The sequence below is a fragment of the Sinocyclocheilus grahami genome, unplaced genomic scaffold (genome assembly GCF_001515645.1).
Source record: "Sinocyclocheilus grahami isolate Dianchi unplaced genomic scaffold, SAMN03320097.WGS_v1.1 scaffold514.1, whole genome shotgun sequence".
Lineage (NCBI taxonomy): Eukaryota > Metazoa > Chordata > Actinopteri > Cypriniformes > Cyprinidae > Sinocyclocheilus > Sinocyclocheilus grahami.
In genome coordinates this window covers 156,261-182,980 of record NW_015505693.1, presented here as the reverse complement: position 1 = coordinate 182,980, position 26,720 = coordinate 156,261, and the positions used below count along the sequence as shown (strand labels likewise).

The window sequence follows — 26,720 nt, the reverse complement described above, 5'->3', positions numbered from 1 at the left end:
TATATATATATATATATATATATATATATATATATATATATATATATATATATATATATTACACTATACACTCAGATATTTAAGATGCATATATTTTTTGCATTTTTTCCATTTTATCAAAAAAATATGATATTAAAAATAATAATATAAATACATCTTAAACATTTGACAATTTATACTATAGTATTCATTATTGTTGTTGTTGTCGTTTTTTGGTATTGTTGTGGTTATAAGTACTACACTATACATTGCTGAATATTTAATAAATTAATAAAAAATAAATTAAGAGCCACAGAACTGTATATTAAACATTTTCTTACTTTTATATGGCCCTTTCTTAAACAATAATAGAGGCCCTATTAAATGTTTTTCTTAATTTTTCTGGTAATCAAATGATGACATAAAACATGAGTTTCATTTCTCCTTTAATCAAATGAAAATTAAACCCTTTAAGTTTTTGGCAAACTAAGTGCTGCACAACAGAGATTTACTGTTAAAATTAAAACATTGAAGAAAAATTGTGATTATTCCTTTAAAAATAAAGTTGTAATAATATTTCTAATTGTTAGTAGTAGTAGTAGTAGTAGTAGTAGCAGGGGTGCCATAACAGGGGGAAGGTTAGGACAATTCTAACGGCCCGATGAGGGAGAGGGGGCCCGGAATGCAATTTTTACAGAGGGGGACAGACCCTCCACCCCCCAGAACGCGATCGCGGGGGATCCGAGTCAATAGACTTATCAGGGGGCCCAGAACACATAGCGGCACCCCTGAGTAGTAGTAGTACTAGTATTAATATTATTACATTGAGTCTTACATTCTGCTGTACAATAGTAATATATCTCTGTCACAATTTCTTCACATTAAAACAAACTTTTATTTTGACGGGTCACTGTGAAGAATTTTGAGCTTCTGTGTATATGAAATAACGGTAGTTTTCTCAAATTAAACGGTAACATGCTAATGAAGGGTCTCTCAGAGCAGCTCCGGAGGTGATGTTTGTGTGTTCATAACGTCATACAGTGAAACAGCTGAGGCTGATATGTAATAAACGAAATAGTGTGTCTGCGCCATTCATTCATTGCACAAATCATATGCGTAATATCAGATATATTTCCATGCAGTCTTGCATGCTGTCTTTCACCACAGTAAATAGCACAGGACGTTTGGTTGACCAGCACGGCTGATTCAGGGCCCTCATCACACTACTCTCAAATCGAATCTTTCCTCTCAGCTAAGCGATTCGCTTCGTGACATGTTTGTGAAGATGTGTGCCATGATTCAACGAGAAAATTGCAAGTCCATTTACCCCTTGCATTGATGTTGTCAAGCACTCGCTGGCCAGCGGTTTCACCTGTGTACAGTCCAGTTCTGTGGGGACAGAGGATAAGTGCTGTTCCCTCTGGACGAGTGGGCCACCACCATCTCCACCAAGATACTCGCTATTACTCACTGCAAATGTCCGCTGCCCATTACAGAGGATCCTTCATGCTTTAGCTAAATGTCATTCTAGATGAATTTATACCATCATACTTACTGTAAATATGCAGCGTAACAGCTGTTTAGAGTGTGATGATGCTGTTTGCTTTCCCATTTAGCAGGATTTTGCTGTTTAGGCCCCATAAATATAGAAAGAAACTATAAAACTATAAGAAATTGGGGTTAAAGGCTTCCAATTTGATCATTTAAAGTGTGAATATTAGTGCAGTTGTGTTTTTAAAAGCAGCCTGGAACTGAACAGCAGATTTTGCAAACAAGGGAGCACAGGGCAATTTATTTGTGTGGCGCTGCAAGTCTCACCAAAACCACATGAGACTCTTGGGCAAATAAACTTTCAGCATGTAGGATGGAAGAGCTGTAAAGCTTGCTGAGAACAGTGGATATATATATATATATATATATATATATATATATACAGTGGTGTGAAAAAGTGTTGGCCCCCTTCCTGATTTCTTATTTTTTTGCATGTTTGTCACACTTTAATGTTTCGGATCATCAAACAAATTTCAATATTAGTAAAAGATAACACAAGTGAACACAACATGCAGTTTTTAAATGAAGGTTTTTATTATTAAGGGAAAACAAAATCCAAAACTACATGGCCCTGTGTGAAAAAGTGTTTGCCCCCTAAACCACTGTATATATATATATATTAGTGCTGTCAAACGATTAATTGCATCCAAAATAAAAGTTTTTGTTTACATAATATATGTATGGGTACTGAGTTTATTTATTATGTATATATAAATACACACACACATTAAGTATATATTTTGAAAATATTTACATATACATTTATATATCTATATTATTATATTTTATATTATATATAAATATAGTTAATATATAAACATAACATATCTGTCTTAAATATATGTATTTTTATGATAGCAGTAACTGTAAGTGGACTATTGTAATAGGTAAATCAAATGCAAGCTAGTAAGCTACTAATTACTAAGCTCAAATGAGTTGATATGTGTTTCTTATAGCAGTTAAAATTTAGTAATTTTCTTTATTATTTATTTTCATTTTCAATTCAGTGATTTTAACTTTTAATTTAGTTATTTTTATGCTTTAAAGAGCAATTTTAGATTATAATGTTCTAATGTTCTGCTATCTGTTCTGCAAACTATAAAAGGTACAGCTGTAATAAAACCAGAGAGAAAGGCTGCATGGCTAGAAACTGTAAAAAAAAAAAAAGTCAAATAATAGTATGTGAGACAGTGGTAATATCATTGTGTTCCTGTTGGTCAGTAGAGGAGCTTAGCTTAGCCTGACAGTTACCTGCTTTAGACCAGGTTAGTTTCCCAGCATAAGTTGCCACAGTGACTAAGCTTGATCTAGGCCTATGTTAAATTTGCTTTATGGAACCAAATCATTTGACAATGAGTCAGACTAACTGAAATAAGCCTGGCTTATTTGGTTAACTTGTTTTATGAAGCGGGTCTCGAGGCATTAAAAGTGATCATATTTTCTCCATTGCATCGAATCGCATTGTGTTGAATCGAATCGAAATTGGATCGCGCTGCATCGTAATAGGGGTGAATGGTATCGCATCGCATCGGTAGCTGCTTCATATGTATCTTTAATGTATCGTATCGTTGGCTATGCATCGAGATGCGTATCGTATCGGCCTGAGTCATGAGATGCACATCCCTGATTTACTGTATATATGTATATGTATATATATATATGTATATATACAAAAGCTCCACATGAAACTATATTAATATGAGTTTCCTTGAAGCATTTAATATAAAGTGTTTTTGTGTGTGTGTGTGTATTTTTTCTGGTGCAGTTCGCTCGCTCTGCAGCCTCTGCCACATTTTTCATGCTTTTTTTAATAGAAATTAGTTTTTCATGGCTGTACTGTGACTTCACTAGCTGCGTTTACATGGACCCTACTAATCTGATCGTAATAGGACTAGAAGCACAATCAGAATAAAAAAGTCACATGTAAACACATCAATCGGATTGAATTGGCCAGATCCGACTGAAATTTCGATCGGATTGTAAGGGGTGGTTTATTCCTTTTGTAATCCGAGCGAGAGGACATGTAAACACTTGATTGGATTGAAAAACGGATCTGGAAAGTACTGCGCATGCGCAGTGACGTAGAAATAGCGTAATGACGTATGACGCGTGGAACGAGTTGTTCTTCCTGGTGAATAAAGTGTCATAAATGAGTGTATAAAACTCCCCTTTTCACTCATCTGTGAAGTGGAGCAGGACAATGTCCCACCAGTCCTTGTTTAAGACTCTCATCAACAGACGGCTGGTTTTGGGTGCAGGAAGGGGCACTTTTACTGCTGTATAAAGTAAGCAGCACTGCACAGCAGGTCATGTGCTGGTCGTCGCCTAATTAGGACCCGAAGTAGATAAATATCACGTGTGCTTTTTAAAACAGTTGCGACACCAGCGGGAAACTGTATATTCATGCAGTGTACGCATGTCAAAAGATTAAATCCGATCAGAAGCTTGTGACATATAAACACGCATATCAACCCGATCCCTTTATTTAGCGTTCATGTAAACTAGGGATGCTCCGATCCACCTTTTTCGCTTCCGATACCGATTCCAATAACTAGGGTTCGGGAATTGGCCGATACAGATTCCGATCCGATACCAGTGAAGTTTTTTTCCCTCATTCAAATAAATGTAGAATTTATATATCTCTGTGTGTGGAACTGATAATCATTCTTTCACAATCTACTAGATACATTATAAAGAAAAATAAAATAAACAAATATGAAAAAATATAGGCCTATGTATATTTATAATCTATGACAAAAATTGATCATAAACTAGGTTAGTGGATAATTCGGCAGCAAAAGTTATTCTAGAAAAATCAGTGCACAATAATTTTAGAAATCCAAACATTTAGTGAAAAACAATATTTTGTGGGGAACAAATAAATGTGCTAAATATGGTAAAACATATATAATGCTTGTAAAATGGTACAGCTTTTTAAATATCTGAAAGTACACTCTTAATATCAGTCATTCAAGCAGTCAAGCATTATAATATGATAATCAAGTATTATTTAATAATTGAAGTTTAGTAATTAGAATTAAAACTGCAAAGCACAAAGTGAAGAGAAATTGATGCGTAGTGTATTATATCTGTGCAGCAGTTATTGAGCCTTTCTTTTAACAGTTTTAAATTTCAGTTACTGTCCACGTTAAAAACAATTTATAGTCTTTTCTACACCCGTGTTTTGTTCTCACAGACATCCGGTAGCAAGTAACAAAACATTAAACTCCGGCAAGAAGATAAAGTCCTTTTTGCAAAATCATAGACATGTATTTACAAATCAAGTATAATGGGAACACAGAATGATCTTGGAGAGAGCTTTACCGAACTGACTGCTGTAACCGAACCAGGGTTTAAAGGCTGAACGAATGACTGACAGCCACAGCGGAGAAAAGAGTTTGTGTGAACTTTAATGTAAGGACTTAAATATTCATATGTAGCTCACATTAAGCTATCGTATGGCTTCAGAAGTAACACAGAATAATTCGCACAATCGAGAAAGAAAATAAATTTAAAAAATCTCGGATTTGGATCGGTTCTCTCTGACTGATACCCGATCCGAGAAAAATGGCACTATCGGAGCCGATACCCGATATGAATATCGGATCGGCGCATCGCTAATGTAAACACTACGTTCAGATTCGTCAATCAGAATGAATTCATTCAGATGGAAGCAAAAAGTGTCCATGTAAACGTACCTACTGACTGAAGTCGATGCACACATAATGACACTGTATCTGTGTGATGGTGAGATGTTAGACTGCAATATATACGTTTTTATTGCATCATTTTAATTGTAAACTAAGAACTACATGTGATTTAGGTCCCTGTTATTATGTTTTTGTGAAATGTAAGATGCATTTTTCTGCTGAATTTTTTTCTTCTTCTTTTTTTTTCATTTGCCCATGGTGACACTGAATCAATTTCTTCTCCGAAACATTTTCTTGTTTCTTTTTCTATTTATATTGGATTTACAACTAAGAGAAACAAAATATATATTTTTATTTATAAAATTTTGTTATTTACAAAAAAAAAATTACATTATATTTTTACATTTTATTATTTATAAATAAATACAGTTTTAAAAAACATTTTATTTTATTTATTATTATCATGTAGTTGTGTTTTTAAGCAAAAAAAACTTCCTCTGGCCTTAAGAATTTAAATTTAATTAATTAATTAATTAACTAACTAATTCATTCATTCATTCAATAACTTGTCCATTAACTTGTTTAATATCTATTTATTTATTTTTTACTTAATTTGTTTTTTTTTTGTTTGCTTGCTTTTCATTAATTTATATAAAATATAATAATATTTACTTATTTAACAAATAAAATCCTCTTGGCACTTAATAATTTAAGAAATTATTTAATTTATATATTTTTGCCGCAAGTAGCTACTACTGGCCTTATTAATTACATTTGAATATATTTTTTCATATATATTCATCAATGTATTTATATATTTATTTATTTACTTCCTGCTAGCCCTTAATCAATCAATCTATCTATCTAATAATAATAATAATAATAATAATAATAATACACTTTTAAATGGTACACACAACCTCTTATTAATTCAGCATGTTTTATTTAATTTTGTGTAAAAATTTGAATTTCACAGTATGATGGATTGAGTCTGTATGAATGATGGATTGAGTCTGAAGTATCTGGGCTACTCCAAAATAGTTAGTTAAATAAATAAATACAAAATGAATGAATGAATGAAAAGCACATTATGGTCAGGATATAGCCAGCTCCATCGTCCAAACTCTCCACTTAATTATGAGGAGGAGTTGTTGAGCCGGGAGAGATTAAATTTCCCTGTGCTGTTAGCAGACTCCCTTCTTTACATGAAATCAAATCAAATAACGGCAGGGCAAGGCCAGACACGAGGTGCCGGGCGAAAGCCCACTCTTATGAAAATAAATCAATTAATTTTTGCACTCTCGCTCTGAATAGTCGGCGGCCTCTCTTCCTCTGTCCTACCTCGTGTCATTCATTCAATCCGTCTTGCAGCAATTACATTCTCACCTCCCCATATGCAAGTGAGAAGGACCAGTAGCCGTCCAGCGCATTGTGAGAAACTATAATGCAACTGTACATAATAGGAATTTATAGTGAATAGTGAATTGTGTTTCACTTGGAGATGAGAATGAACTGCTGTAGTGAGGCTATGCATCAACCCCCCTTTTTGCTCATGCCACCTATTGATTTTTATTTTTTCATTTAATTATTTATTTATTTTACCTCTGAGGCAAACGGGATTATTACCAGTGAAATAACTCCATTTGCCTGTGCGGTTACTGTTGGCAGGGTTAGCTGAATTTATAAATCACATTGTAAATGCAGTATAAATGATAAATTCTTTACTATTGTATAATGTTTTAATATTGATTTTTAGCAAAAAACGTTCTCTGTTTCTCTTGGATGCCACAAATCCTAACTTATCTTTGTATTTTGCCTCACAATCAATGACTGAACTACAAACAGGGCTGTTTGTTCTTGGTTGTCAGATTTTCTTTAAGGATTATGGGATTTTTAAATTGGGAAGACTTTCATCTGTATCACTGTACTAATCTTGGGCTAGTTTGGGATGAAATACTGGTCAATATTGCCTAGTGTGCAGTAAAAATGCCTATATTGCCTACTTTTTTGAATATTAGAAAGATAAAAGTTATATATTACTATTCAACAGTTTGGAGTCAGTAAGATATTTTTTTAATGTATTTCAAAGAATAAATTCTGCTTACTAAAGCAGCATTTTTTTATACAGTAAAAAGCAATAATATTGTGAAATATGTTTGCAAATTTAAATTTTAGTGGGTTCAAAAATGTCTTTTTTATTTTAATATATTTTAAAGTGTAATTTATTGCTGTGATGCAAAGCTGAATTTTCAGCATCATTACTCCAGTCTTCAGTGTCACATGATCCTTCAGAAATCATTTTGATATGCTAATTTAGTGATCAAGAAACATTTCTAATTATCAGTGTTGAAAACAGTTTTTTTTGTAAACCATGCTACGCTTTTTCATGATTCTTTGATGAATAGAAAGTTCAAGAGAACGGTAACAATTTAAACAATGTAACAATTTAAAAGTCTTTAATGTCACTTTTGCCCAATTTAATGCATCCCTGCCAAATAAAAGTAATAATTAAAAAAAAACATTTTAAATGGTACACACAACCTCTTATTAATTCAGCATGTTTTATTTAAAGCTGCAGTCTGTAACTTTTTTTGGTTAAAAATGATCCGAAATCAATATTTGAGCAAGTACATAACCAGCCAGTGTTCTGACCTACTTACTTTAGCCCGATTCACAACGGTTAGTTTATAATAATGTTTTCTAATTTGAGTGATACGGGTAGGTTTTCGTGGGAAATTCAAGCATGGCACTGCGTCATAACGTCAGGTCTATAAACATAAAGAAGTTGTTCCGGCTTATAGGCTATCGCATGTGCAGATCCTGCAGGTGGCCGATCGTTTATAGCCTTTTCTCACAGCAGCTGGGATAATTAAATGTATAATTTTGATGGCGGATTGTAATCCATAAAGGATTATGTGTTTATGAAACACATGTGAATGAAATTAAATTATATTCCAGTTATAAATGTGCTTCTGATTACAGATAGCCTGGGATTACAAAGATTTGCATTTTAAAGAAAACCAGTTTGAAGGGAGCATAATTTGCTTTTTGGGTTAAAATAATTTCTTAAGTATGACAATTAGATTTGACTGTGCAGAAATTGAAATCTACTCGCTTATACACACTATACTCATAGTAAACATGCTGATGTTGTTAACATTAATCATTTGAGAATAAAGTATAACAAAAATAATAATTTGAACGGTTTGATGTGATATGAGCTAACCGATCTTTAGATTTAATCACCATTGTAGCGAGATTTATGGTTAGGGATGCACCGATACTGGTCTCCTGTACTCGTACTCGTACTCGTTAAAATTCCCCCGATACCAAACGCCGATACCACACAGCATGTGATAAGCGCCATATTCAAACAAAGAAACACCGACAACAGAACAACAGACAGCAGAAAGGTGTTAAGGATGTCTACTACGAAGTATATGTATGCAATGAATATAATGTTAAACATTCAGTATTAACGCCTGTATAGCTGATGTGCGCGAGCAAAGCACACTGATTGGATTGAGCGCGCGACGGCGCAGATGTGCGAGCTTGTCGAGTGAATATATCTTTCTCACAGACATCACTGGAAAGTTTGTAGTTCGGTCGGATATGTCAAAAACAAGTAAGAAACAATGCACAAGTTACTTAACGGTAGGGAGGGAGGGAAAGAGAGAGAGATGGAGAGAGCGCGTGCAATTCTGTTGTGTGATCTTTGATGTTCACTCACTCAGCACACGCATCATTTGGATTAAAACGAAATCGTAAAAATAAAACCATTCATGGGGCATTCACTATAAACATCATTTATTTTCAACCTTAGGCATACACGACTTTCTGGCGAAAGTGAAACTAGCAGCCTGTGTGAAATGCACTAGGCTGTACTGTACTTGTCCCTCTCATTCTGCATCAGTACAAATACGTGCACGCATTGTGCGTGTTTTGCTTGCTTGAGTGTTTCTGCATTATATGAGTGGCTTTGGAACATAAATCGCAGCACGTTTCAGATGAGAAAACGCAACTTCTATTTCTGAAAATATCACTGTTAGGAGATTTATAACGAGTGGTTCCCTGCATTATTACAGCAAAGCGCGTGATTAAAGTACTAAGCCACTGCAATGGAGCAGCTCTAATGCTATTAAATTAAAGATGATGAAATTTTGGTTGATTGTAATCTATTACATACCTTTCTATCAAAATTATCTAACATTATCAAGATTAATTTGTTCTGACACAGTGTAATTCTGAGTTCTTGTCATATTTTATTACCATTTTCTAAACTATAGTGAATATAATGTGAGAAATGTTGAAGGTGTCTGAATAAATTTTGGTTTGACTGTAACCAACTAACATTATACATACCCTTTTGGTTTCTGTAAACCCAATATTTAAAAAATGTACAAATAACTTTTACCGGTACTCGGTATCGGCAAGTACCAAAAATAAAAGTATCGGTATCGGGCGAGTACTGGAAAAAGTGGTATCGGTGCATCTTTATTTGTGGTAATGCTTTTTTCCTCAGTTGGTCAGAACAAATGTGGCAGACTTGTTACTTACTTGTTCAGATGGCAATATACAGTGAAAATTCTTATTTGGGTCATATTGCAAGACATAGGTTAGAATCTGTGATTGCGAAGTACAGTAAATATCCACACCGGTGCAGTGACTGACTGCCACACATACTCCTCAGAACATTAGATTCATCTGCGCTAGAGCCGTGCCGACTCAAAACCCAGCAAGGAAGAAAAATCCGCTAACAGCTGCAATTCCAGGTTTTCAAACAGAGATGGCGACAAAGATTGAGTCTAGAAAAAGATGTTTCTTCTGGTTCATTCATCATCATGTTGCATATTCATTCAGCAAGTAAAGTCAAGTTATGTTTAAAATTAATACATTTATTTAGTGTTTTATTATATGGAAAAAAATAGTTTTTTCATAGTTCAATTTAATAAATTAATATAATTATTAGAGCCCAACCGATATATCGTTTTGCCGATATTATCGGCCGATATGAGCCTGTCGCCGATATATCGGTATTGGCGAATATGTCGCCAATATGAATTTTTTTTACAGAATATGTAATGCAGATAAAATGCTTGAAATGGTGTAATTACTTAGTTTGTCCAGCAGAGCGCGCTCCATTGTTTGCTACTGGCGACCTGGATGAAATGCTTTAAAGCTTAAGTCAATGGAAAACCATTGAAACTTTGAACGGCCATATCTCCGTAACGGCGCGGCGAATCTGCACCAAATTCGGGAGATCTCTTCAGCTCAAGGAACCCTCTTGAACGTGAATCGAGTGTACGTCTCGAGGCCCTCTTTCGAATGAGACCACCCCCTCGTGGATAGCCCCCGGGGTTCGGGAGTTACGGGTGGTTAAATTTGCGGACCGGCGCCGACCGATCTAGCGATCCCGGGGGGCTACCGACACGCGGAGGGTAGCTTTCGAGAGGGCTCCTCGAGCTGAACGTTACATTCAAAGGGCATTAAAGTGTGCGAAACGTGAATTTATATTGTATTTATTCACAGAGGTAGGGGAGAGTGGGGCACAAAGTAACACTTTTTGACATTCTCAGTTTGTGTAAATCCACATGGGGTTCAGAATATATATATTTTTTATCCACGGTAATTTTACACTTGTCTAGTTCAAATATGTCGCTTTGTTTCATAATTACAGTGTATATGTTTTTCTTTATTTACCCTCAAAAAATGGAAGTGAAATGTGACAACATGCCCCGTAGGTGGAACACATTGTAACATCTGAGGGGCACGTTGTAACTTGACCATATGACAGCTTAAAATCTTATCTGATCGAATGAAAAAAATATACAAGACAAACTAAAAAAAAAATTTTTGTTCAATTAAAATAATGGTGTTTTTTAAGAATTAAAAATAATCTGGAGTTTGACAATGAACACATTGCAACCATGCTTGGGACGGACACAAAGAATATCGGCCGATATATCGGTATCGGCCTTTTTTTACTCCCTAATATCGGTATCGGTATCAGCCCCAAAAAACCCATATCGGTCGGGCTCTAAATATATAAATAGTTAAAATAATAGTTTATGTTTACATAATATGTGTGAACATGTATGTGTGTGTATTTATGTATGATTTATGTTATACATGAATATATATATACTGTATATACATGTAACTATTTCTCAAATATACACGTGTGTGTGTGTGTGTGTGTGTGTGTGTATATACACACACACACACACACACACACACATAAATATATACAGTACATGCACATATATTATGTAAACACAATCTTTTATGTTGTATGTGATTAATCGATTTCACAGCCCTAATATATTCACATAATTTGATAAATAAGCAATACAAATTTTAATTCTAAAAATATTTTCTGGTTCAGTCCTCGTAAGTAAAATGAAGTATGTTGTGCTCTGTTGAATACTGCATATTGGCTGAACAAAGTAGGCCTAGTTCATTTGAATATTATTCCAAGTAATATTAAAAACTATTTTTATTTTTAAGAAGAAATGGTAGTAGCCTCTTTATTAGTAAATTTTTTTTTTCTTTTTTTTTTGCAGTATTTTGAAATATGAAATGATTATTTCAAGTTAAAGTTAATTTATAATCAGTGTTGGGCAGTAACGCGTTATTGTAATTTGATTACTTTTTTAGTAACGGAGTAATTTAACGCATTATAATTTTCAAAATATAACGGGAGAATAAAATGATTCACGGGACTCCCGCAAAATAGAAATATCTAAACATGAAATATCTAAAACAAATAAATTGTTATTCATCTATTGCACAAAAGCAACATGAACTAATATAAAATGTAAACGATTAACAGGTGCAAGCGTATGCAGAGTTTCTATTTAGGCTATAACACGTGTTTGCAGCGTTGAGCAATGCAGTGCTGAAATTTCCGTGCTCACGAATCCTCTCATTATAACACACGAATTGTAGACATTATGAAAGATTCATTATGCATATATTTATTGTGTTATAACAGAGATTTGTGAGATTGCGATGAACTGAGATGTCTTTTAGAGATTATAAATGCAGCGCTCTTTGCTGGCATTCTGCCATCCAAACCATGCACATAGCAGCCACTTGCTTTAGTTAAAAATAACAGTGTTCTGTGAATGTTGATGCTTTAATAACAAGTATTTATGGGGAGCATGTATGCTGGGATTTCATAAATTTCATGGAGAAAAAAGTAACGTAACTAGTAATGTTACTAATTACTTTTGAAATAAAATAATCAGAACAGTAACGTGATTACTTTTAAAAGGAGTAATCAGTAATCAGTAATTTGATTACATTTTCAGAGTAACTTGTCCAACACTGTTTATAAAGCACATTTAAAAACAACAAATGTTGTCCCAAAGTGCTGTACAATTTGGAAATATAGTAAAGGAAACAAAAAACTGAATTAAATAGAATAGCAAAATAAAATAAAAAATCATACAAATAAAAAAAACCCTAAACATCTCAAGCAACACAATAAGCTGAAGAGAAACCTTACTTTATACAACTGAAATCAGAAGGAACTTAACCTTCTGAATGAAATTGAGACACTATGATACACACTTCATTAAAATGCTCAAGACTAGTTGTGAACCTGATCAGTTTTGTCATTTCTTTCTCTGTTCTCAGGCATGGTGAGCTGTGATACTGTGGTGAACATGCGTAAGGTGACTCACCAGCGGGTTCAGGAGCCTCTGTCAGGTACAGCCCTCCTGCCGTGTGTTTTCACCTTGCGCCCGAGTCCTTCGAACGAACCCCCTCGCATCAAGTGGACCAAACTGTGGGGTCAACGCGGCCCGGATGGCCTACAGAAGCAGCAGTCGATTCTGGTGGCTAAAGACAATATAATCAAGGTGAAGAAAGTCTTCCAGGGCCGCGTGACCTTGCCGGGATACCCGGAGAACCGCTACAACGCCAGCCTGGTGCTGACAGGCCTGCGATCCAGCGACTCTGGGATGTACCGCTGTGAGGTCGTGGTCGGTATTAACGACGAACAAGATACAGTGCCCCTTCAGGTCACGGGTAATGTAGCGCACCGCAGAATGCTAATACATGCAGCTGTGATTATAGAAATCAGATTCATCATAAAGCTACTGCTGACTTCTTTCGTCTTAAAGGGATAGTTGTTCCAAACCTGTATGAGTTTCTTTCTTCTGTTGAACACAAAATAAGGTATTATGAAGAGCTGAAAAGTTGATGGTCCCCACTGACTTCCATAGTATGAGGGAGAAAAATACTATGGAAGAAAAATTGTTTGGTTAAAATGTTCTTCAAAATATCACCTTTTGTGTTCAGCTGAAGAAAGAAACTCATACAGGTTTGAAACAACAACTTATAGGATTTCCGTTTTGGGGTGAACTTTATTGTTTATGTTTTGCGCAAATTGCGATTAACTTCTCTTTTCAGTGGTTTTGCAGGCCTCTGGGTGAATCGCTCTCGCTGAATGACTTGATACATTATTGAATCTGAAAAACTGGCTGTAATTACAGTCCATCAGACCACGGAGGCATGGACCAAACAGCTGCTACATTTTTTGCACGCTCAGACTTCTGCCCAAACCTTGATGAAGTTAGTTAGACTTCATTCGCTGCCAACATGCAGCATTGTGCTTGCGTTTATGTGATTCTGTGGAGTGGAAATGTTCAAGGGGCGAATTTAACAAACAGTCGTGACATTTTTACACGCAACACGATATTCAGAGCAAAAAACTTGTCTTATTCACTGAGCAAACTGGTTTAATCGGGTGCTAAATGTGCCGCAGTAGTGACACAGCTATTAAGTCGATGCCATTCTTTTAAGCGCAAAAGTAGATTACGTTTATTATAGGTTAACAAAATTCGGTACTATTGTAATATTGCAATAAAATGTAATGTAATAAATAAACAATAATAGTCATATTAAAAATAATAATAATTCATCATTATAAAAATAATGTAAAATATCACAAAATAATATAATAATATGTAATAATAATAATATGAATATTTAAATGAATAACATTTTTATATAAAAATATCATTTTAAATAAAAAAATAAATAAAATAAAAATATATGTATGTATGTAAAATATATATATATATATATATATATATATTTGTAAAAATATGTAAATTATGAACATTTCTAGTATAGTAAGGAATCAATATTAAAAACAAAATAATAGTCATAATATAAAAATTTAAATAAAATAAAATAAATCAATATATAAATTTTTTTTAAATAAAACATTAAATGGCAAATTAAATAATAGTAAATAAATACAAAAATAAAAAATCTAAATAAAAGAATAATAAGTATGGAATAAAAATAATATAAAAACTATCACATAAAAAAATTACAAATATAACTGAAAAATAAATACATTTGAAAATTAAAATATAGAAAATAAAAACCTAAAAATCATGTATATATATAATTGTAAGGAGTAAACACAAACTATCTATAAAAACACACAAAAAAATAATTGCATTGAAATATTTATATAGGTAGGAAATAAAATATGAAGTTAAACATAAACATGATTTCAGTGAACGTAACCTATACAGCATCCAACAGCATAGGGAAACAAATGTATGACCATAATGATGAAGTCATAATCTCTGATTGCAAAACTTTGAACAAAATTTTACTTCTCTGAAGAGAGAGTGACTCTTAAAAAATGCATTATGAGATGCTAGTGCATTATTAATATTATACATGCGGATACTCATGTACTGAAACCTCCTCTGCATGTCTGAATGGTTAATTAGTTTGAGCTCAGCAATTAAAGCACTGAAACATGCTGGCAGCCAGTATCATGAAAAATTCCCATTACTGTTAGGAGCTTTTATGGAAATAGCAATAACATTGCCAATTAAAGCATTCACCAACCTTAGACGCTTTCACACCTTATTGTGTTACAGCAACGTATTTTTGAACACAAACTGGATAATGAAGGGAACGAAGAGTCGAGACAATTTACAGGAATATATCAAATCAAAAATAACATGCAGTTTGACCACAGTCTGTTACTAAGTAAAACCTCCTCAGAAAACATTCTTAATATTTTTTTTTAATTCTGTATTCATGTGAAATGCACAGATGCAGACAAATTAATTGCATAATTATGTATTTAATTAAACTAACGTTGCACTGTTTAACACAATAGAACATTTCTGTAAAAATAAAGGTTCTTCAATGGCATTTTTGGTTCCATGAAGAACCTTTAACATCCATGGAACCTTTAAAGATTATTTATACAGGAAAAAGATTTAGATTAATAAAATGTTTTTCACTATAAAAATGGTTTAAGAACTGTTGATTGAAAGGTCATTTGGGGAACCAAAAATGGTTCTTTTACGGCATCACTGCGAAAATCCCCATTTGGAAACTGTTTATTTATTTATTTGTTTGTTTATTTATTTATCTTGTTTTTTAAAGGAAAACTTCACCTAAAAATTAAAAATTGCTGCAAATCGACTCTCAGGCCATCTAAGATGTAGATGAGTTTGTTTCTTCATCGGAACAGATTTGGAGAAATGTTGCATTACATCACTTGCTCACCAATGGATCCTCTGCAGTGAATGGGTGCCGTCAGAATGAGAGTCCAAACAGCTGATAAAAACATTACAATAATCCACAAGTAATCCATACGACAGTCTAGCAGCTAATGTCTTGTGAAGTGAAAAGCTGTAATAAACAAATCCATCATTGTTTTTAACATAAAAATGTTGCTTCCAGCTAAAATATGAGTCCTCTGTTCAAAATATAGCTTTTTCCAGTGGAAAAAGTCATCTCATTTGAATCAAGAGAGAAATATGCACAGACCAAACACCATTTACAAGCAAAAACAGTTCTAAACAAACATGTTGGTGGATTTTGATTTTGAGAGAACAACAGACTTTCCCACTGGTGTTATTATGGATTATGGACTCGTATTTTGGCCAGAAGTGATGGTTTAAAGTTAAAATGCCTTACTGATGGATTTGTTTATTACAAACACGCAACTTCACAAGACATTATTTGATGGACTTGGAGTTTTGTGGATTATTGAGATGTTTTTATCAGCCGTTTGGACTCTCATTCTGATGGCACCCATTCACTGCAGAGGATCCACTGGTGAGCAAGAGATGTAATGCTACATTTCTGTATTTTTGAGTGAACTATTGCTTAAAAAGTGTAGCTAGGATTTCAGACTGAAGCATAATGTGAACGTTACAGACATTCAACAAAACAGTTAGCTAACTGGCCACAAATCTGACCTTCCCCGGGTTATGTCTTGGGGAAATGAGATATGGAAACTCTGACCCTCTTTTCTAATAAGATGCGGCATCCCTCAGTGGACGAGAGTCCCACATATCTCATCCCCAGATGTTTGTCACAGACAGTGAATATTTTTATACGCTCCGAGTCTGTCCTAAACTCCAATGGGAAGTGAAAAAGAGAAGCAGGCCGAAAAAAGGAAGGAAGGAAATAAAAACCGAAAGAGACGTCTTACTCCCGTGCCCCTTTGAAGTGGCGTAGCTGCCACAGTTGGGTAAGAAACAGCCGTATTGCTCAGGAGACTGAAATCTTCCCCCTTAAGACGTCGTCTGAAGTGTTTCGCCATAAATTGGCCCACCTAGCTTTGAGGATTTTCCTTTGTCCCTTTCATGTTTGTGCGTTCTCCCGGGATGGCAGCCGACAGCGGAGGTTATGGACGTGGAGTGTAGAGTAGAGGACCAAAGGGACTCCAAAGCGATGTGATCTGGGAATAACAGATGGACAGTTCAAAAACAATCCCAGGAATCTAATTTCTTTGTACATCGGACTGGAAGTCCGTCCTCTGACTGGTCAAAGAACTGGTGCTGGGATTTCGCTTCTTTTGTACTGTGTTCCTGTCTTTTGCTTTTCTCATAGGATTGAGGAACAGGAATGGAAGTGAAATTCAGGAAATAAAGCGTTTCAAGGGGCCTGCATTGTTTCATTTATTAAGTTAAACAATTATTATTGCTGTTCATTTGGGACATAGTTTATGCATGGTTCCCATCATGCACTCTGTTTCTTTTTCCCAAACAGGAGTGGTCTTTCACTACCGTGCGCCTCACGACCGCTACGCGCTGTCTTTCACTGATGCCAAAAGAGTTTGTCTGAAGAACTCTGCCAATATTGCCACACCAGCCCAGCTGCAGGCCACTTTTGGTGACGGCTACGACAACTGCGATGCCGGCTGGCTGTCGGACCAGACTGTGAGGTCAGAACAAGAGATTAGTCCATTTTTGGAAATTATATTTAGCATTTAAGACATCTTTGATTTGTTTATGTAATTCTGTTCTGTTATATTTAGTGTATTTATAATATTTTATTAAACATTTTAATGTTTATTTTATTTTCAGCATTACAAATGTGACCATGGACCACAAAACCAGTCATAAGGGACTATTTTTTGAAATTTATACATCAGCTGAAAGTTGAATAAAAATGCTTTCCACTGATGTATGGTTTGTTAGGACTGGACAATATTTGGCCGAAATACAACTATTTGAAAATCTGGAATCTGAGGGTGCAAAAAAAATCGAAATATTGAGAAAATCGCATTTAAAGTCGTCCAAATGAAGTTCTTAGCAATGCATATTACTAATCAAAAATTAGGTTTTGAATGGTAGGAAATTAATTTTCTTTACTTAATATTCTAATGATTTTTTGGCATAAAAGAAAAGTCGAAAATTTTGACCCATACAATGTATTTTTGGCTATTGCTACAAATATACCCCAGCGACTTAAGACTGCTTTTGTGCTCCAGGGTCACAAATGTCTAGCATCTATTTTATTTTATTTCATTGTATTTTCAACAGAACAAAAGTGCAGTATTTTTGATTGTGTAAATTTAACAGTAATTTTGACAGCAATAATATACGTGTGTGTGTGTGTGTGTGTGTGTGTGTGTGTGTGTATAGTATATTTATTTTATTTAATATTTTTGTTTTATTTTTAACATGGTAAATGTCTTCTATTCTTTGTCTTTTTATTTTATTTTAAACCTGAAAAATGTCTAGTATTTTATTGGCTTGATAAATAATATTTTATAGAATATTCTAATATTTAGTTTTATTTATTTCCTTTTCAACTTATCAAACATCCAGTGTTTTATTTGTGTGTATCTATAACATTTTATTGAATATTTTAATGTTTTATTTTATTTCAATATGACAAACCAATAATTTTAGTATATTTAGAATATTTAATTTAAAAAATTTTTTTTTAAAGGACAAATGTCCAGTAATTTTTGTATGTTTAACGACAAGAACAATGAAGAAAAAAATTACAAGTTACAAGAGTTACAGGTCAATAACAAACTAGTATACAAAGTACATGCTGTAAAGGTTTACTAAGAGACCTTTTGCTTTTCTCTCGAGTCCTTCAATTTTGTGGACCAAACTCAGAAACAAGCATATGTTTGGGAGCAAACAAGTCTTTGAACATGTTTACATAATTCTATTCCCCAGCGAATCTCTAAATCTTATTTTTAATGTTACTTATAAAACTATCACTTTGTAGATCAGAATGAAATTTTTAGCTGCCGTGCTGATAAATTGGTCCCCCTTGCATGAAACAGAATAGCGCGACTTTCTTCAGAAGGAATCCGGGACTCAAAGCAATTTAATAATCAGCCGTTCTAATTAATCGTAATATCTATTATGTATCGACCGCATTACAACCCCGTTTCTTCAGGCTTGCCACCTCCAATCACTTTTCCGTGGCTGAATGTCAGGCGGCTATTGATTTCAACATTCATATCTACCGCATATTGTCAGCTCGTAATTGAGCCGCGAGGCCCGGCCCTCACCGAATAAAAGGGTGAGCGGGTTTTTCCCTCCCTGCATGGAAGAGCTCTAATTGGGCCATCTCCAGAGAAGCTTGGCTACACATCAGTGAAGACGCAAATGTGCAATTAGCGCAAGCGTATGGAGACATCAGAGATCTCTGGACTGGGATGGAATATATGTGGGCTGCTTTAATGGTTTTATATAACTGACTTCAATATTTGGGCTGCGCGAGAACCCCTATCTGCTATTTCTCTTCGGAAACCCTGGAGTGCCGTGTATAATCTCTTAATCAGACTTTAGTCGGCACCCCTGCGCCATCCAAATCGATGCACTTTCCAGTAATTGCACAGTTTATCTTACTCACTCCTTCCCTCCCTGGAAATGACTCCTGGTTTGTTTTGGCTCCTTACCCAGGTATCCCATCCAGTCGCCTCGGCCCGGCTGCTTTGGCGACAGGGAGGACTCACCTGGCGTGAGGAACTACGGCAGCCGAGACCCCGATGAGATGTTCGATGTGTACTGCTTTGCCAACGGCCTGCAAGGTACCGCAGATGCATTCAGTTACAGCTCAGTCATCCAAAAACTTGTGTCTTTAAATGTCCTCGTGAGCCTCAGATGACAGAGATGCATGTACCTGCTCATGTCCCAACTCCCAGAACATCTAAGTAGGTCACCATGCTTTCAGCTCAGCCCTATGGTTTATGCCAGAGCGGGTACAGTTATAACATGCTCTTTTAAAAAAAAAAGTGCACGTCCATTTGTTTCGTGCAGGAGTGATGGTTCTGCCTCCTACTGTGAATTAGTATTCCTGAATGTCTTAAAAGTTTAATGCCTGTCATATTGGTGTAATTTATTCATTTATGTATTTTTACAGAACTTTTGTTTTAATTGATCAAATGTTTTATTTATTTGCGTGTTTATTTATTTGTCTATTTATTTGCGTGTTTATCTATTTGCCTATCCATCCATCCATCTTTGGCTGGACTTTAGTTAGTTTGTGCTTGTATATTACTGTATATGAACAGAAATTGGATCAGAAGTATAAGGATTTTATGATAAATATTCAGTATTTTATTTAGTATATTTCTAATATTTCATTAAATATTGCTATATTTTTTTATTTTTAACTTGACAATGTCTAATATTTCTTTTATTTTATTTTTATGCATGACAAACATCCCGTTTAGAATAAGGAAGATAAAAAAGAAAGCACAGTTTCAAGTATACAAGTGGTACAAGTATGGAACATAAATTATACACAAAGTACATCAATTGAATGTGATATGTGATGTAATGTGTACAAAGTACACAATTAAAAGATTTTAAAATATATCCAAGGCTTTACAAAAAAATACTTTTTGAAATGTATGAAATTTGGATAAAAATATTGCATAATTTAGACGTTTTTATTTTATTTTATAGCATGAAAATAATCAAACATAATTTTCGTTTAGAAGCCCTTCATTGTTCATTTTCTTAAAAAAATCGCACCAAAACAATTTTATAGAAATACAGTCAAAAATTTTCGGAGCCCCGTTTCTAATATTTCATTAAATATTGCTATATTTTTTTATTTTTAACTTGACAATGTCTAATATTTCTTTTATTTTATTTTTATGCATGACAAACATCCCGTTTAGAATAAGGAAGATAAAAAAGAAAGCACAGTTTCAAGTATACAAGTGGTACAAGTATGGAACATAAATTATACACAAAGTACATCAATTGAATGTGATATGTGATGTAATGTGTACAAAGTACACAATTAAAAGATTTTAAAATATATCCAAGGCTTTACAAAAAAATACTTTTTGAAATGTATGAAATTTGGATAAAAATATTGCATAATTTAGACGTTTTTATTTTATTTTATTTTATAGCATGAAAATAATCAAACATAATTTTCGTTTAGAAGCCCTTCATTGTTCATTTTCTTAAAAAAATTGCACCAAAACAATTTTATAGAAATACAGTCAAAAATTTTCGGAGCCCCACACATGACATGCAAGAAAAAAAAATCAATCATGTGCACAATATAATAATTTGTTCATTTTACTAAATTGTGTAAAAACATAATTCGTTCCCTCATTTTACTAAATTGTGCACACAAAATAATAATTTGTTCCTTTGCTTTACTAAATCGGGCACACGACATGGTCATGGTCACATTGTGGTCACAATTTAGTTTAATCAAATCAGATGTAGATGTGTTAAACAATATTATGAATATATAACTAAATTTAGTTTCTTTATAAAGTTTTTTTATAGGTCTCATTTTGCAAACAGCAGAATTCTTATGGGAAATTAGCACTTATAAATAACGCGCACTATCCATCTTTGCTCTCTCTAGGTGACGTGTTTCACACCAGCGTGCCGGAGAAGTTGAGCCTGGCATCTGCTTCCACTCACTGCCACACTCTGGGAGCTCAGCTGGCCACAGTCGGGCAGCTCTTTCTGGCCTGGCAGGGTGGCTTCGACCGCTGCGACCCCGGCTGGCTGGCTGACGGCAGCGTGCGTTACCCTATCAACCTGCCCCGGCGTAACTGCGGAGGAGATGAACCAGGAGTACGGACCGTTTACCACAACCCCAACCGCACCGGGTTCCCAGACACTAGTGACCTCTTTGACGCCTACTGCTATCAAGGTTGGTTGAACTACTGGCCTTTCTCTGTTTTGCTACAGGCAGATATTCATACAAAGATCTTTTAATCTTTTTAGGGGGTTTCAACCTCAATGATGAGCTGGAGATTTCGTTTTTTACTTTGAGAAGTTTCATATAAAATTCTCTTACATCCCGTCTACATAATTTTGAAGCATACTTCCGAATAATTTATCAAGAGATTCACCCTTGTGTCAGGAGTATCTGAAAAATGTATGAAATGAGGATTAGGTTACATTCGTATTACGGACTTCTGAATGGATATCTGCTTTGTAGTTTTATCTGTCAATGCCACCATTACCGAGACTATCTTCCTCTTTCAGAGAAGAATTTCGAAGAGCAGGCGGTGATACTCCACAAAACCATAGAAAACTCCAATTTGAACTCTTCAAGCAAAGAAGAGGTGCCGCTCCAAAGAAACGGAGCCTTCCCTGAACCTTCAACTTGGACCGGTCTGGTCGATCTCGAGAAAGAAGACTTCAAGTCCATCATAAACAACGAATCTTCTGAAATCTCAGAGGAGCATGTTGTAATCCATCTTGGACCTGAAGAAAGGTCTGTAGAATGGGAAGACGATGCTGTGGAGAAGCAGGAGAACCTTCAAGGGGGTTCGGCGAAAGAGGAGACCAATGATTCATATGGTCCCGATGATTCAGATGGTCCCGATGTGTCTCCTGACCCGTCTTCAACCACGCCATCTTCCTCTACGCAAGCTCAGACCAGCAACAGCGTCATTTCCAACTTTGTGAACACAATAATGAAGCCATTTAGGTACTGGACCGGGACTGGGGAACCTGCGATACCGGCCACAGAGTCCAGCCTCTACAGAGGAACCTCAGAAATGGTCCCACCTGCCAGGACGAAGCCAAGTAGAGAGAAAACAAGCAAAGTTGGTGCTGATAACGCCATTGTGGAACCTAATATCAAGGAATATTCATATAATCCCTCCTCGTCAGATCCAGAAGAAGAACTCTTGGAACAGGAGAAAGAAGTGGTCTTGGTGGCTGCACAGCAGGAGATAAAGAGTCCAAGCAATTCTAATATGGATAATCCATATTCACAGACCTTCACAGACAGCTTCACTGGACCAACCAAAGGTACAACACACTCGTCCAAAGCTTAATAGAATATTAAGCATGTACAATTACACTAGACCCTGCAGCTCCTCTTCTTAATTGAAGTTTGTGAAGTAGGTGAAGCTCGTGCTTAATTTAGTTGAAGTAGGACTTGATTACATTTTGTATTATTTTATACTTGGTTTATGTAGAACTGGGTGATGTGAAACCACAAAAGTGAGTTTCCTCTATTATAGATTTTTGGCCAAGAAGTCAATCTTTCAACCAAGAGGTCAATCTACTGTTTATTGGTCAATAGATGGGTGAACATTATTTTGTGTATTTGGTGTAATTAAATGTGTTTATGTGGTTTAAGGTTCAAAAACACATTATTTTCCACATACTGTAATTTGTGAATTATTGTTTCTCCTCTATCCCCCGCCTTTCTGAAACGCGTCGATTTTTACAACGCTCATCTTTCTGAAAAGCGAGGTGTGCTCTGATTGGCCAGCTATCCAGTGCGTTGTGATTGGCCGAATACCTCAAGCGTGTGATGGAAATGTTATGCCCCTTACCATACTGTGATGCCGTGTCCCGGTGCAACGAGACAAAAACATTAAAACCCATTATAAACTAGGCATTTGTTGCATCCAGTGGGGATATAATTATGGATTATAATGACTTATACTGTCTTTTTACGCGTTGCACTGCAACATAAAACCATGTCTGCATTTGTGATCGGAGAAATGACAAACAACAAGCGCTACTCTACACTGCTCAAAACTCGCGTTTGAATCATCAGTGGCAAATTCTTTAAATATAAAAACGTACTTACAGTCTGTGAGTCAGAACAGCCGGCATTGTAGTGTACTCTACCAGGATCAGGAAACAGTCCTCCATAAAATGCGCTGCTCACATCTGAATATCTGGGTTGACCTGTTCTGGAACAGTTTTGTAAATACAACTTAACCACTGATTTCTAGTCGTGTCCTCTTTTGGAAGACCAAACAAAGTATTTTTGCTTTCGCAATGAAACACACAGCATCTTCACAACATGGCAGCAACAATAAAGTTATACCTTCTTTCTTTGCGTGAACATTTGGGCGGCGTTATGCAAATCTTCCCACATCGTGACGTAGACATGTGGGGGCATGTTTGAACGAGGCGTTTTAGGAGGGCGTGGACGAGTCTTAACTTTTATTAAGAATATCTCTTTGGGTTTGAGAATTACGTCTATATCTCATTTGTGGCAGCATTACTTCAAGACGGTGCATATTTGTTAGTGGACAAATAAAGTGTGAAAAGTTGTTCATGTCCAAAAGTGCCCATGGTTGAAGAAGCACCAGTGAAAGGAAGTGAACAGAGAAAAAAAAATCATGTATATAAAAAAAAGGTTTTATCCATTGTAAATTAGTGGAAGGACATATTTTTTGTTATTTCTTCAGCTGAATCCAAGTACACATTTCAACACTGAATGGACTGTACTTTTAACCCTCATAGTGTGGCTTTCAGTGCGGCAAATCAAATATGGTGCAAAGATAAATGCCCTTGGCATACTATGTCCTCCAACAGCTTGCTGTTTGTTTTTTCATTGTTTTGAAAGAAAAACAATATGGCACCAAATGGTTCTTCAGGCACAGGCGCCGAAGAGGAAGGTTGCCGACACCATTCGTTCTCTGGAATACAAAAGTGGGAGGGTCGCTGTAGAGGTCACAGCACTGAGATGTATTCCTGCCTCCGGCTCTAGGGCTTTTAATGGATATCAATGTCTGTCATATCTGTGCCAAGTAAAGCAGCATAGTAGGAGAAAGCAAAATGGGATCCAACCTCTGAAAATTTAGTGTTGCGAGCCTTAGGCTGAGAATGAAGCATGTCTAACTGGTGTGGTTTTAGCGCGATGGGTTTTGGCAGCAGTCCGTTCTCAAGGCATCATCAGTACAAATATCCTCCCCGCAAACCAAATTCAACAGGGAACATTAATGTTTAATGCCGGGTGAAAATCCAGATTTAGTCAGCATGCATTATTTACATCAGAATCTAATTAATGTGCTTTGGCCAAAACCGCAGGCACCGCTACAAATTCCAAGTCTCTCCCAATTATACGAGGCGTGATCATCGTCAGGGCCATGGAGTGTGTGCGTAAAGATACTCCGGACTCAATCTGGCTGTTTCCGTTCATTTTTCCTCCAGCAGAGGTCATTTAGTCGAGTTCGGATTCACTTGCTATTTCACCCTTCGCTACATGCTGCTCCGTCTCTCCCCTTGTTTCGAGTTTCATTACATAGAGCCTGTTGAGAATTCAGAAAATCCTGCCATCTTTTATATAAACTCACCATGTCTTTGAGTTCCACAAAATATTGTATACGAATAAATGTGCTATGAAGAAATTCTCTGAAATGCATACGTGCCGTAGAACAATGTGCTTAAGTATCCGTTTTGTCCAGATACTTAAGCTTTATTTACCTTGTTTAAGGGGATACTTAAACCACAAAATGCATGAATGTCATTGCATTAGATACAAAATATCAAATCAAGTTGCAGTTAATCTAAAGAAAAATGTTTTATACATGTTAAACTAAAAAGCTAAACTATGGAACCCTGTTTCTGCCTCAAAGTAAAAAAAATCTCTCAATTGTAACTTTGTCTCATATTTGGTGTTTTTTGTCTTATAATTGAGAATTTATGTATATCACAAACCTTATATCACATTTTTCAATTAATATTTCTTTATATTATCTACTCTCCTGACTGATTTGTTTCTAAATGCCACTTTATATCTCAGAATTGCAAGTTTAGTTCTTCTAACTACAACATTGCATCTCCAAATTGTGACTTTTTGTCTTATAATTTGTCTAACAATTATCACTATTCTCACAATTTCGACATTTTCTCACAATTGCGACTTTATATCTCCCAGTTTTGACTTTATATCTCATAATTGTGCCTTTTTTCCAACGCAACATTTTATCTAATGATTGTGACTTTTTTCAATATTGAGACTTTAAATCTCATTATTGCAACTTATTTTCCTAATTACAACATCTTCTTCTGAATGCAATGTTATATCTCACAATTGTGACTCTTTTATCCCAATTGTGATATTATATCTGACAGTTTTGATTTTATATCTCATATTCTTCTAACTGCAACATTATATCTCCAAAGTGCGACTTTTTGTTTTATAATTCGGAATCTCCCGAATGCAATACTTGTCTTCCAATTGCAACATTATATCTCGCAATTGTGACTTTTTGTTACAATTCCAACTTTATATCTCATTATTGAAACTTTTTCCCCAGTTGCAACATCTTCTAAATGCAACGTTATATCTTACAATTGCAACTTATTATTCCAATTGGGATATTTTATAATTGCGACTTCTTCTGAATGCGACTTTATATCTCAGAATTTCGACTTTACATCTACCAATTGCAAATGTATGCCTCTTGGTTGTGACTGTCTCACATTTAAACTTTCAAAATTGGGATTTTGCATCTCCCAGTTTGGATTTTTTTTTCTCCCAGTTGCAAATGCATGTCTCACAGTTACAACTTTTTATCTCATAAGTGTGACTTTGTATCTTACAGTTGCAACTTAGTAGCTTACAGTTATGACTATTCATATTTGGAACTATATATCACAAAATGCAACTTTGTGTCACCCAGACTAAAAACCACCTTGACACTAGCTGCTTAAAAGTAATCGCAAAAATGGATATAAAAAAGGCAGCAGCTATTTGCACTAAGTGTAAATAGCAATGGATGCTATTAACACTAAGTGAAAATAGCAGTATTTTAACGATATGCTATTTACACTGTGCAAATCGCTATAGATTCTATTTACACTATGTTAAAAATTGCAAGATTTTCTGCTATTTATACTACTTATTGCTAATAGTGGCAATTATCTGCACCTCAGTATTGTAGTACATTATAAAACAGAACCCAATAATAACGTATTTAGTGTAAATTATCATTTTAATTCAAATTATTAAATTAATGCCACCTTATTGGGACAATAAAGCCCTCCC

General features: G+C 35.1%; 1 protein-coding gene across 1 annotated transcript in view; it reads left to right on the top strand.

Moving 5' to 3' along the window:
* The window catches only part of ncanb (neurocan b), a 180,377-nt gene that overhangs the window by 59,640 nt on the left and 94,017 nt on the right, over window positions 1-26,720 (top strand). Inside the window, exons 3-7 of the mRNA XM_016237416.1 lie at window positions 12,822-13,214; window positions 17,229-17,403; window positions 19,391-19,518; window positions 21,327-21,620; window positions 21,959-22,732. Coding sequence (XP_016092902.1) covers window positions 12,822-13,214; window positions 17,229-17,403; window positions 19,391-19,518; window positions 21,327-21,620; window positions 21,959-22,732 — 1,764 coding nt within the window. The remainder of the gene's footprint in view (window positions 1-12,821; window positions 13,215-17,228; window positions 17,404-19,390; window positions 19,519-21,326; window positions 21,621-21,958; window positions 22,733-26,720) is intronic.